Below are 14,381 nucleotides of genomic sequence, written 5' to 3' on the forward strand. Positions count from 1 at the left end.
TAAAAATTGGCAACTGAGAAATCATTGCAGCTTTACTATGTTCACCAACTTTTTCTGTCTATGGTGTTTGGTAGGTTTGTCCCAGCTTCTTTGCTGAAAACAGATGCCTGTCGCAGCTGGAAATGAAACTGATGAGCAGTGAGACTGACCCAAAACACTGAAGTTGTATACCGAAAAAAAAAAAGACAACACTGAAAGAGGCTTTAAAAATCCCTAGAATTGAGGAGAACTGCAGATTTGGGTGATGTGTCACTAGAAACGACCTCACACATAGTCATCTGAACCTTTGTGAATATTCAAATATTGATTTCTGCAGCTTTAAAAAGAAGAAAAACAGCTTTCTTTTTTCCAGCAACTTTGTCTCAGTTACTGTAAATAATCCAGAGACTTAAGTGTGAACAGTTTTTATTGGAACCGCATTGTACCGCAGAAACTATTCCTTTGAAAAATGATGACAGTGAGGTCTGTTGATTCTCCAGAGTAACAAGGATACCGTTTCTGAAACAAATGTAGTTGAGTTTCATTTTCATCATTTTTTTATTGCTGTTAACATCACAGACAAAATTCCACTTGCGACCATTGTATGGGCTGGTATTTCTTTTCATTTAGGTGGACCTTTAACCGTTATGTAGTAAGTATAAGCTGTATATTGATTTAAAGGTCCAGTGTGTGTGATTTAGAGGCATCTATTGGCAGAATGGGATATAATATTCTTGACCATGTTTTCATGAGTTTTATAATCACCTGAAAATAAGAATTATTGTGTTTTTATGCCTCCGCATTGCTGATAGCCACGGCATTATGTTTCGACTTTTCCGTTCATCCCTTTGTCGTGAACGCAATACCTCAAAAACGCCACAGGGAATTTCTTCAAATTTGGCATGAACGTCCACTTAGACTCACTAATGAACTGATAAGATTTTGGTGATCATAAGTCAAAGGTCACTTTGACCTTGTCTGTCTTATTCTTGTGAAGGTGATATCTCAAGATCTTCTTGAGGGAATTTCTACAAGTTTGGCACAAACATCTACTTGTACTTAACGATAAAGTGATTAGAATTTGGTGGTCAAAGGTCACTGTGATCTGTTTCATTTTTGTGAACACAATATTTCAAGGTCTTGGTGGAGTTTCCTCAAATTTGGCACAAATATCTACTTGGACTCAAGAATGAACTGTCTCAGTATTCTCACAGACATGGACGTATGATTCTGTAAAGAGTCTGGAAGTATGATAATAATCTTGGATTTTTCTGAACTTAATTGTAGAAATTTTGACGCCACCCAGTTGCTGATATCTGTAATGCACATGTGGAGGATGATTAATTGAATGGTAATTTTGGTGTAAAAGGAAAGATATAGTTGTGTGTCATTGGCATAGAAATGGTAACTGACATTGTTTAATATTTATAAATAACGGGATTGTCATTATGGATTTAAAGTCTTAAGAGCAACTTGACATTAAATTGTATTTATCTATTGATTTGGTCCTTAGATTAAACCTTTTTTGTCTACATACAGAGCGGGTCCTCATTGACAAAGTCTGTCATGTTGTTTCTACAGTAGCCCAGAATGGACAAATCAAACAGTGGCTCTAGACAGAAAGTTTTGATTTTTCATGTTGGGACACGGGGAAAGCTTCAGTTCTGCAATTTATCGCCAGATGCCACTAAATCCTACACACTGGACCTTTTACACCTAAGAATGTAAGAAGTGAAAACCTCTAAAGATCTCAACTGGTTCTGTCTTTTTTAATGAGGCGTTATAGTAGACCAATTTATATGCCTTTAAGGTCTCCGAAATGCTGATCTCAGTATCCAGGACTGTGAGTAGTATATTCCTGTGTTTGTGCAGAACCTAAATCCACGGTTTCCTCATGCTGAGGTGGAGAGTAAACATTATGATGGGCCCAGCCGCAGGTATCTGGAGTGTCTCACTGACTGGTAGAGAGTGCTCTTCAGGAGCGGAGAGTAAACACCAGCCTTTTTGGTCTTTATTTGGTCACTTTGCTGAGCTTTTAACAGGCTAAACTCCACTGACTGCGCTGAGGCTCAGGCCGGGCCAGTGAGTGTAGTCACCGGGGTTGAACTGTTCAGAGGCCATGTGACGTATTCACTGGGATGCTTCATTTGCTTGTGCTCTACAGCTGGCCGCTCCAATGCTACGTCCCCCTTTGTTAGCCTTCAGGGAAAGGTCAGCCACGTTCATACATCATGTGTGAGGCTTTAACACCCCGTTTCCACAGTTTGACCCACAGCCGGCTGCAATGTCCCACATCCACATCGAGTTTAGCTGAACCACAAACCACTCCCTTTTTTTTTTCTCAGTTTCTTTTTTTCTTCTCTTACTTCCTCTCCATCAAATCTTTTTCTCCAGTTGTACATAGATTCAGACTGTCCTCCTCCCCTGGAGACGACAATCAGCTACCATCTGGTTCAGCATCACGGGTAGCCGTCTGGAGCTGACCCTGTGCAAAGATCAACTTCCTGTGATGTCAAAGGGACTTGTGTTGCTGTTTCACAGGGGATAGGGAGGGAAAGTGGGGGGGTATCCTCTTGTCCTTAATGGCCCCTTTTTTCTTTTTCTGAGGCCCCAAGATGTTTTCTCCAAGGGATTGATGCATCTCCCACGCAAAGGAAGAAATGCATTTCCCCCGAACAGAGAACAGGATATCAGGAATTTAATGTCAAACTACAAAGTATGTTTAAACAAATATTGTACACACCACCAAAGAATGCACGTATGACCACTTGTACTGCTGGTGCTGCCTTTATATGACATGTGATCTCTCCTCAGCCCCTGAATTTTAGCCATAAAATATACGAGGAGGAAGTATGAGCTGCATAGAAGGAATCAAGGAAGTGGATTTCCCCCCTTCATTCACTGATAGTGGCCTTTGGGAGATTTATGCTTCCTTGGAATCTGAAGGTCTGGAAATTTGAGTCAGTGCAACCTCTAAATGAGCCCCAACTTTAAACTGAGGCCAATGACAGCAGAACTTGTTTTTTTTTCCGCTTCTCATCAACATCCTCCTACCATACGTGCAGAGACATATGAGGGGGTTAACCATAATTTACCTCTAAATGAGGGAATTAATCTTGGCATCGATTTGTTATCAGCGGAGGAACACTGCAGATTGAGTTACATGAGATACTTTGCCGTAATGCTGTTGACTTGGAGAGAGAAATAAACAAGTCATGTCAGTTAGCGTTGTTACTTCCCTTTAATTATGTATAAGTTTTCAGATAATGTGATTATCGGACTCTGGACACAGCGTAATTGAATTACAGGTAGTGAATGAGAGGAAGAGAACGCGGCAGAGCCATTTCTGATGTCTGCAGAAAGGTAGAGAGCCTGATGATTTAAATCTATAGTAAAAGCTCACTGTACCAAAGAAAACCATTAGATGGGTTTGAGAAGTTTTTCGCCATGTCCCTGGGAAGCTTGGTTTGCATTTGTGGACATTCAGTGTTTCCTCTCATGGCTGGGAATCTACAGTGTATCATCCAAACATGTGAATGAGACCTCAAAATGTGAATTTATGGCAAGCTTTTTTCCTTTTGGTACTTAACATTGTACATTTGATCTTACCATGTTTAGTTAATGTGTCTCAAATATTTATTGTAACATTTGTCTGCCGTGACTTTGGTTTTATACCCGGCTTCACTTGTTCCCCTTCTTCTCTGTCGAGTAAGTTCTTCAGCTTCAAAGTTGAAAACAGAGGTTTACGTTTTAAAGTTTGGTGCCAACGCTTCTTGCAGGGTTAAAGGGATGCCCTTTAGAAAGCGTAAAAACCAAAAGTTGGACATTTTTGGGAATATGCTTGTTTGGTTGAGTTAAATAAAATGATTGACATCACTCTCATATCAGCCGTTTAGCTTAGCATACAGACTGGAAACACTGGGAATCAGACAGGCCTTATGCTAAACATGATCAGAACGAGCCGAGTGCTTGACATGTGGAATTGCTGCTTGCAACGTTCTCGAGAACTACTCTTGAAAACAACTTCAAACTTGACACAGCCTTTTTTGGGATATGAGCAACGCACCTAGACCTTAATCAGCTTTAGAGTCATTATGATGTTAAAATGTGAAAGAATATTTAATTATGTGGCTGTTTTTTACTCATTGTACCCAGAAAAAATGTACACAAGGTCCCCAATGCACTTAAAAATATGCAACTCAGGAAAATACTTCTTACTTTTTATATATTTCTACTTCAGAGGAAAATATTGTTCTATTACATTTACCTGACATACATGTTACTCATTGTGTTGCGGATTCAGATTTACTCACAAAATCTAAAAATTCAAATATAATGCATTATTATTCATTTAACTATTCAGCGTTGTATTAGTACGGGGTAAGTAAATGGTGCTGATAATGTCTCTTTTTCACTCTTCACTTAAAGCAAAAATTTCAGTGCATTTTACTTTTATTGTCCACATCCACTTCAATGAAAAACAATATAGCGGACTACTACATTTACCTGAAAGAGACTTGTTGTTCAGTTGTAGAACATGGATTACATTTTTTATTTTATTTTTTAACTTTGGTAAATCAATATGTCAAAGAAAAACACACTCAAGCTTCACTATTAGTGATCAGTGACACCTGACAGACTCTCTGCAGAGCCCAACTTCAACAGTACACGTCCCTCAGCAATACTCCCACCAAGTGTGCAGTAGGTTGGATGAACGGTTCTCCAGATATGTGGAGGACACACTTACACATATATAGAGATTCTTTACTTTATACCTGGTTTGTTTAACAAAAAACAAAGTGTAAAAACTGCAATTCACAATTTCACGGTGGCTTAGATACGAGCTAAACTAACCACTTGCCAGCAGGAGCTTCTCATTTACTGCACATAAAAGTAGTGTCATTGCTTTCATCTGACTCTTAGCCTGAAAGCAAATAAGCATGTTTTCCAAATACCAAACTATTCCTTAAAGTTAAATTTTTTTCACAGGGGACTATATTATTTATATTTTTGGTATTTTTGTGTTGGATAACAGTATATTGTAGGCTTGCCTGTGATTTTGCACAGTGCATGCACAGTTCTACTCTTTAAGTAACAAACTTTTAAACATTATGTGGTACAATTTAAGTAATTTTTCCTCAATTAGCAGCTCTTGGAGAGAAATCAAGGTGGCTGAAACACAGATTTGACCTGCATTCCCTGTCACAGTAGCATGTGCATTCTCAATTTCAGTGTGGTATTTGAGTGTGAACCTGAACAACGAGCTAATTATCTCCCATTATTATTGGACAGTCTCTTTTTCTGTAGTCGTGCAGATCCTATAGCCTCAAGAAACAAATATCTACCCACACACCCTTGACTTCCAACACTAGTCCCCAGATAAACATCAAATGAGTGATATGCGACCGCATATTTCAACAAGCTTAGATGACTAATGATTGGGTTTATCAAGTCTTTTGTTACGCTCTTACAGGGTGCTAATCAACGCAGCGCAATCCAGTGAATACTATGTACTCGTAACAACGTTGCACACTCACTCACACACATGCCTGTGCACACACCCACACGCACATGCATAAAGCAGAGATATACCAGACCTGACACTCCTTGCTCGTCGAGTAACCTCCTGGACATTTTGTGACGACAATACAACCAGAGGAAGTGAAGCAATCTGTAATTAGTCTCTGTCACAGTATCAGTTACGTCATTGCAGGCTCCACCCTTGCGTTTAAGCAGATTGGTAACTATGTTTCTGGTGAATTGATGAGTCAAAATGAAATCAGGTGCTATGGAAAAAGCAACGTCTCCAGTAATTTCCAATCTGCTTATGCTTTTCTTCACAAGCTGTCTCGTCTAGCTGGAAGATGAATGCTCTGCAACACAACAAACTCAGACACTGAATATGAGATTGGATTTTAAGAAGGCTGTGGTTACAAAAAAGTGAAAGCAGGCACAACTGAAGCCATCTTTTAGTAATAACTTCTGTGTAGCTACAGCCTGACCTTGTTTTTTTCTCATGGGCTGTGACCTGAAGAGGAAGTCCGTTTATGGTCGTGCAATATCAGGTCATTTACCACCTGCAACCGAATTATGAAATCAACAAGTGGACAGAGGAGAATGTTTACTGCAGATATACTGCTGCTTGCTTGAGCAATCAACAGATTTCTTTTCTTCCTTATGCACCACGCTGGAGGAAGTTTGTTGAACCTTTAGTCACCTGGCCTCCTGCAGCCTTTACTGCACATCATAAATATTAACAAAACAAAACATTCAGACAGGAAGCAGGCTGGGTTGTATGTGTAGATATGCCGTATATGGTGAAACAACAAACTAATTAACCATAATTAGCGTCCCTATTAGCAAACTGTCATTCAGAATGTCCAAATCAGGTTGATTAATATTCACAGCTGCACGCTCATGACAACCTTTTTGTTTATTACAGTGCAGTTTCTCAGTCTGAGCAATAATTAGGGGGCTAATTGCATCTCACATGGCTACTCTAATTAAAACGGTCAGCTTGCCTTTGCGAGTCTGCCTCTGTTGCCTGGGCGTTAGGCTGCTGGACTGCAGGGTTTATGTCAGGGAGATCCCTCAGGGACAAACTAATGAGGACGAAGAGGAGGGAGGGCGGGAGACAGCTGTTTGTGCCTAATTCTCACTGATTCGGTGCACCATCGCTGTTGGTTTGTGCAAATTTAAAACAACAACCTGAGAAACTCATGATAAATTAAGTAGAAACTGAGAGTGTGAATTTAAAGTTCTTAGTGTAATAATAGATAATAGACTATACTGGGAACCACATATAAATTAAATGAAGTCCAAAATATCAAAGTCCTATGCAACATTATATAAAGTCAAAGATCTTCTGTTACACACGTATACTGTTCCTTTATACTCCCATATATAACTCACTGTGTGGAAGTGTCGAGAAATACATACAAAACAAGCAAAAATCCAATCTTCATACTTCAAAAAACAGCCATAAGTTTTGTAAACAAAACGTCCTACTGGGAACCAACAAACCCACTCTTTATCAAATTTAAGCACTCAAATTCAAACACTGGGTTGATTTCAAAACGGTTCAAATCATGCACGGAGCTAAAAGTCAACTACTACCTAATAGTATCCAAAAGTTGTTTCAAATGAAAAAAGGTTTGCATGATTTTAAAGGAATTTGTATGTTAAAGAAACAGTGAGTGATGCCTAACGCTAAGTATCATTGTTTTACAGTCAAAGGGGTTAAAAAAAAACATATTGAAGAGACATGAGATGGTAGAACAGAGAGGGGTAGGGTACAGATTCAGATTCAAACAACTTTATGTCCATCCATCCATCCATTTTCTTATCCGGAGTCGGATAACAACTTTATGTATTTTGTAAAAATAAATAAATTATTGTTTATTATTCATTTATTTTATTAGTATACTTTTCCTCCTTTTCGGACATGAAATACTTACGTTAATTACTGAATATTTGTAGCAGCCAGCTTTTTTTTGCATGTAAACTAAACTAATCCAAACTAAAAACTAAACAAAAGTGAGTAAGATGCACAGTGCAAGAAGCAAAGGAACTAAACTTTGGCTTTGGTCTCTGCTGCAGTTTGCCCGGTCTGAAAGATGACTGTCTCTTTCTTCAATGCAGCACATCAGGGATGACGCAGTGCAATCAAGTGAGCTGTTATATACAGTATTGTGAGATGTGTTTCAGAGTTCGGAGTGTATGTTTTGGCTTTCTTTGCAGTCAAGAGCAGACACGTTGAGGAATGTGACCCAGAAGACATTTCACCGGCACTTTTCTATCTACAACAGGAGTATTTGTTTTTTTAAAACTATTACTTAAACTAACCCTTAAATTAAACTTAAAAGAGAGAAAATCAATTATGTGCTTATTATATGTGCATGCAGAGCGTGTATAAGTGTGTGTCTGAGCATTTCGCAGCATCTCTGACTCTTTAGTGCCAGTCAGAACCTGTCCGACCAGCTCAGGAGACTCGAGAACAGAGGGAGGAAGACAACCTGCTCTCTTAAAGCTTGCACTCTTCCTTTAAAAACGGCATCAAATAAAACAGCCTCTTGTGTCTCCTGCACTTATCAGTAAAACTGCCTTCCTTATCTCAGCCCTTTATTGCATAAAGCCAGATAGGCTGCCCACATTTGTAGTCCTGTGAATCTCTCTGAATTGCTTTGTTGTTATTGGCACTGAAAACTCAAAAAAGTGCACGGATCAGCATGCGATGTAAGCCCTTAGTTGTTATTTAGTCATGTCAAGAACTTGCCCTAAAATCAGATATGCTTATACTCGGCTAAAGTTGTTGAGACTGTTATCAATTATGAGCTTTAGAAAGCTAAAGTTACCAGCAAGAAACTTACTCTCAAATCTCATGGAATCTGTGACACACCAAATCTCTTCTCTGAAATGACACAATGGGTTTGGAGAAGCTGGTCGCTGTGGTTGTTTTAACTAGCCTGCACAGCGGCGGAAAGATTCAGCCCTCTGCCAGCATAAATACAGCCAGCTCACTTTGACTCATGAACCAGAACTCAGCTTCATTGCTGAGATTTGATTCCTATTGTAGATGCAACCCACAACGGTTATTTTCACATGAAAGCTGGCCAAGTTATGACTGTGCAGACCAAATTCACAAACAGACACACACAGACAGTCATCAATTGAGCCGGGGTGTTACATAAGCGGTAAATGTTTCTGACACTGTCGGCCTCGGATAACAGCAGATGACTTACAACCAGTTTGTATCTTGTGTTTCAAGTAACATTCAAATATATCTAACAAAATTCTCCAATCTAGCTGAGGCTAGAAGCATTATGTTTTCAGGTTGTCCCTCCATCTGTCCGTCTGTCCCATTCTTGTGAACGCTATTTCTAAAAATCATTTTGAGGGAATTTCTTTAAATTTGGCACAACTGTCCACTCACGCTCAACTAGAAAATGATAAGATATTAGTGGTCATGGGTCAAAGGTCAAGGTCACTGTGACCTTGTTTGTCTCACTCTGGTGAACACAATATCTAAAAAACGCTCTAAGTGGATTTCTTCAAATTTGGCACAAACATTCATTTGGACTTAATTATGAACAGATTAGAATTTGGTGGTCAAAGGTCAAGATCAATGTGACATTTTGTCCAACCCGCTCTTGTGCACGCAGTATCTCAAGAAGGCCTTGTGGGAGATTCCTCAAATTTGGCAAATATTTAATTAGACTCAATGAACTGACTACATTTTGGTGGTCAAAGGCCACAGTCAATGTGACTTTGCGTCCATATCATTCTCTTTAATGCAATATCTCAAGAAGGCCTTTTGGGAATATCCTCAAATTTGGCACAAACATCCACCTGGACTTAAGAACGAACTGATTAGAATTTGGTGGTTGAAGGTCAAAGGTCAAGGTCATTTTGACCTGACAAAACATGCTTTTGGCCATAATTCAAGAACAAATTTGCTAATTGTGACAGAATTTCAAACTGTTATCTTTATAACACAAAATTATGAAGTACTGACATGATATAGCCGAAGGTCAAAGGTCAGCCTTACTGTGACATCATAATGTTTTGCAGAAACACTTTTCTGGCCATATCGTCAGTACTCAGGAAGGAGGGAAAGGAGAGACATTTGGTTAGACTGGTCAAACTGTTACTGTAACTTGACTGGTGCGTAGGGTCTTATTATCACTATGCAGTAACTCAAAATGTATTTTGTCTTTCTTTGCAGTATGTCAAGGCATCACCAACCGTTTAAATCTTCTGGGTACCAAAGAGGACCACTACCTGAACATGGTTAAGACCTACAGCAACTGCACCGTGGTCCTGGAGAATCTGGAAGTCACCTACATGGAGGACCACCGTGACTTGTCCTTCCTTTCGGTAAACACTGTACTCCGTTAGCAGCGGAGACTTAATGTGCACAAAATAGATGGGAGAAGTTTCCAATCATCTCTTTGGTGGTCTGAATCCAGTTTGCCAGACAATCTGTCCAGCATCTTCGCAGGCTCTACACTGCTCTTATCGCTTCAGTGCAGATAATTAAAATCAGTGGAGAGTAAGTCTTTAGTGACAGATGATTCAGTGTGTTTGTGGCGCTCCAGTTGGAGCTTCGCTTGAACCCCAGCTGCAGCGACAAGGTTGTGAACACTGGGCAGATGTGACGAGGGACCACACACACTCACATGCAAGCTTGCACACACAAACAGAATAACATACAAGTCAGCAGATATCATGCAGTAGTTGCAAGGGCCAGTGCGGAGGGGGCATGACTCCTTCACTTTTCAAAATCTCGTTTTTCTCCCTCTCACTTTTTCATCTTCAGCTTGATAAAATCTCCTTTTACAGTGTCTGCTTCCCGTCCAGCTGTCATAATCCAGACAAGAGAAGCTCTGAGTCAATAAAACTGCTGTACTCACAAGAAGGTCGTCTACACTCACTACAAGAAATGATACAAGTGATAGAGATAAATTTGACAGCTTTTTTTACTGGTGGAGGTTGTTGCTGAAGCCTGAGCGGAAGACCTGTAGGGACTAGTCAGGATTTTAAAGGGACAGTTCACCCCAAAATCAAAATTACATATTTTCCCTTTTCCCTGTAGTGCTACTTATCAATCTAGTTAGTTTTGGTGTGAGTTGCAGAGTGTTGGAGATAGAGGCTGTACATGTCTGCTTTCTCTCCAATATAATGGAATGAGGTGGCACTCGACTTATCGTTCTCCAAGCACAATAAATAATAAATACAACTCAACAGCTATGTTTCTTCTCAGAAATCATGATGCAGTTACTCAAGATAATTTGCGGACCTTGTTTTAAACAGTGTCATGAAGGAACTATTTTCTTTCTGCTGAACTACACCCACCAGCCTTATCACTGCGCAGAAGGAAATGTGCATCTACTCATGGATGAAAGGCTAGTGCTTGTGACAACGCGAGATGTATACATAAATGACGTCCTCCTCGGCTGAGCTGTAATGTTAGCTAGCTCGGTGATGCTAGGTGAGCTAGCAGCAGATGTACACTTCCTTCTGCACAGTGATACGGTTGGCAGCTGTAGATTGTGAGAAATAAAATAGTTCCTACAGAAACTTCCCATTACAAGGTGTGTGGATTATTTTGAATCATGGGTCATGGTCTCTGGATGAGACTTTTCTGTGAAGTTTTATGAATGTATTTATTGGCACTTTGAGCATTACAGGCTGAGTGCCATATTGTTCCATTATATTGGAGAGAGGGCAGATATCTCTACGGCCAATATCTTAAATATTAAGCAGCTCACAGCAAAACTATTTCAGTTAACTATTAATTATTCTAATTTTAGATTAAAGTCAACACTATATATAAATGATACAGTTATTAACGTGCATTTCAAATTTATGCCACCATTATGGGCAACAAATTTCTCCATATTATGTTGTATGGTTGATATAAATGTATATAAATGCTTGGAGAATGCCTGACTCTCTGTTTGACTTTCTGACTCTACAATTCTACAATTCTACAATTTCATTTAATAGACGCTTTTATCCAAAGCGACGTACAACACAAGCAAGAATTTAGACTTAAGGAAAAAAAACCCTTAGTAAGTGCAAAAAGTGCTTCAGGTGTGATTGGTCACAGGTATTGCCGTCTAGTGGCAGAAGAAGTGCTGCACAGCCCCCCCCCCCCCCCTTTTTTTTTTTTGTTTTTTTTTTTGTTTTTTTTTTTAAACCAAAGTAATAACCAGTAGCGATCTCAGCATCTGAGATTCAACAATCTCAGTATCACTACTTACGATGACAGTCAACATACAACATCACACAACTTTGTCAGTGCTAGATAACTCAGCTTCTTTACTTTCTAACTAGGCTTTTTCTCTTATTTTACTTCTGCACAGTCTATTGAGGAAGTGGGCGGCTATGTGCTGATTGCCCTCAACACAGCATCCAGGATTCCTCTGCAGAACCTTCGGATCATTCGAGGTCATTCGCTCTATGAGGGAATGTACGGCCTCGCTGTGCTCACCAATTATGACAAACCTACAGGTCAGGGCACCGACCAGATTCTGCTGACCAGCCTGACAGGTTAGTCCACCTCTCTGTTTCTTTAGTTCTCTGGGAGAGGATTTTTTTTGCCAAACCTTGTGTTATTATAAACCTGTAAAAAAATTTGTGTGGTAAAATTAATTATGTAGTGTTGTTGGAATCACCCAGCAGTATTTTTTTTCTCTTGCAGAAATTCTTAAAGGCGGTGTTAAGTTTGGGACTAACCAGCCATGCAATGTCGAAACAATACAGTGGTATGACATTGTCAACGCTGAGAGCAAACCCAAAATGGTGCTTCCATTGCCCATCAGTCATCCACGTTGTAAGTTAAAAACATCACAGCAAAAAGCAAAGACTGCACAGAAATAAATTCATCTTCTTTCTTTAAAATTCTTATTAAAGAATTCTTATTAAAGAATTTTAAGGTGTGAAATTCAAATTCAAATGTTTTCTTGTTTGTTTCTTGTTTTCTACTTTTACAGGTAAAAAATGTGACTCAAGCTGCTTCAATGGCTCCTGCTGGGCACCCGGTCCTGAAAACTGTCAGACCTGTAAGCATTGATTAAATTTTATCATGGAAACTAACCAAAAATTCAATACTGGATTTAAGCTGTAATCTGTAACCTATTTTAAATAATATGTTATTATTAGTATACAGTATATCTAAATTCATGATGTGCTAAAACACTAAAAACAGTTTGCCATCCTTTTAGATAATTTACATACTCTAACATTGAGAAAAAAATGTGTCTTTCTGCATATTCAGATTTCTTTGTGGTCTATTAACAAAAGTAAAGTGAATTGATTTGCATTTATGCTCCTTTCATTTTGCCATAATATGAACATGTAAAGTGTTGTGATATACATTTCAAAGGAACAGTTTACCCCAAAATAAAAAGTCCTTAATTTTCCCCTTATCTGTAGTGCTACTTATCAATCTAGATTGTTTTGGTGTGGTTTGCAGACTGTTTGAGATATCTCCCTTCTTGTGAATTTATAAAACTAAGCACTAAAAAAGTACATTTGAAAAATTCAACAGCAATGTCCCTTTTTAGAAATCATGACCTGGTTACTCAAAATAATCCACAGACCTTGTTGTGAACTGTTACATGTAGGAACATTTCATTACATGAAACAGTTTACACCAAGATTTTTCACAACCAGGTCATGATATCTGGAAAGAGACATTGTTGTTGAGTTTTTTGATTGTGTTTTTTGGCACTTTGAGCACCACAAGCCGCATGCTATCTGGTTCCACTGTATTTGAGAGAAGGACGATATCTCACCAAAACTCCTCAATTCATACCAAAACAATCCAGATTAATACATAGCACTAGAAGTAAGTTTAAAAATATGTATTTTTAATTTTGACTTGAACTGTCCCTTTAATATGGCCTCAAAATTAAAAAAAAAAATAGAAAAACTTGCTAGAGGTCATTCCAGTGACGTTGCCCTGTCCTCATGTCCAGTGACAAAGCTGAACTGTGCACAGCAGTGCTCTAAGAGATGCAAAGGGCCTTCACCCAGTGACTGCTGTAATGAGCACTGTGCTGCAGGCTGCACAGGACCGCGGCCCACCGACTGTCTGGTGAGAGAAAGACACCTTCACACAGGGGACAAGAGTCATGATATGCTAAAGGAGTTGGGGAGGAGACAAGCTTAAGCAACAAAACACACTGAATGTTTCATATTTAAGCATCAAATCTGCATGAGGAGCCTCCAACAAAACAAAGCCCTCACTCAGTGGCATCTGTTTTTATGATCAGAAGTACTGTTATTGGTTTCAGTACCAATGAGACAAATAACTGCTGATTAAATCTGTTATTTGGCAGTGCCTCCAGTATCGGCGTCTGCTCTCTCTCTTAGTGCAGTGCTGAGGATTAAGCCAGGGCTGTAGAGGAATGCAGTGTTATCATTAGTGTGGGGCTCTGTTATGGTCCCTGTGTACTGGATGACTTTTGTTTGTGCTGCAGGCCTGTCGGGACTTCCAGGACGACGGGGTGTGTAAGGACTCCTGCCCGGGCCTCATGCGCTACGACCCCAACCTGCACCAGCTGGTACCCAACCCACATGGAAAGTACAACTTCGGGGCCACGTGTGTCAAGAGCTGCCCACGTAAGAACGGATAAACTAAACTTAGTCCAAATTTTTTGTATTTTTTTTGCCAAGATTGTTCCTAAACTTTTCACCTTCCCAGACACTGATATATTAATGGTATACTCTGAAGCTGTTGTTTTGGCAGTTAAGATAAATAAAGTAAAACAAGCAGGCTTCACTGGCCAGTGTGAAACAAATCATGCATGATTATGAGCATTTTCACAGTGTGGTATGCTGAACAAGTGCCCAGGTTGTCCTTCAGTTGTTACACATTCAGTGGTTACAGTTTG

At 39.4% G+C, this 14,381-nt stretch overlaps 1 protein-coding gene across 1 annotated transcript in view; it reads left to right on the top strand.

Annotated features, from left to right (window-relative positions):
• egfra (epidermal growth factor receptor a (erythroblastic leukemia viral (v-erb-b) oncogene homolog, avian)) overlaps window positions 1-14,381 on the top strand; it is a 54,793-nt gene that overhangs the window by 18,044 nt on the left and 22,368 nt on the right. Inside the window, exons 2-7 of the mRNA XM_042497209.1 lie at window positions 9,704-9,855; window positions 11,847-12,033; window positions 12,185-12,316; window positions 12,477-12,545; window positions 13,464-13,582; window positions 13,968-14,109. Of these exons, the coding sequence (XP_042353143.1) occupies window positions 9,704-9,855; window positions 11,847-12,033; window positions 12,185-12,316; window positions 12,477-12,545; window positions 13,464-13,582; window positions 13,968-14,109 (801 nt within the window). The remainder of the gene's footprint in view (window positions 1-9,703; window positions 9,856-11,846; window positions 12,034-12,184; window positions 12,317-12,476; window positions 12,546-13,463; window positions 13,583-13,967; window positions 14,110-14,381) is intronic.

Source organism: Plectropomus leopardus, chromosome 12 (assembly GCF_008729295.1).
Source record: "Plectropomus leopardus isolate mb chromosome 12, YSFRI_Pleo_2.0, whole genome shotgun sequence".
Taxonomy (NCBI): Eukaryota; Metazoa; Chordata; class Actinopteri; order Perciformes; family Serranidae; genus Plectropomus; species Plectropomus leopardus.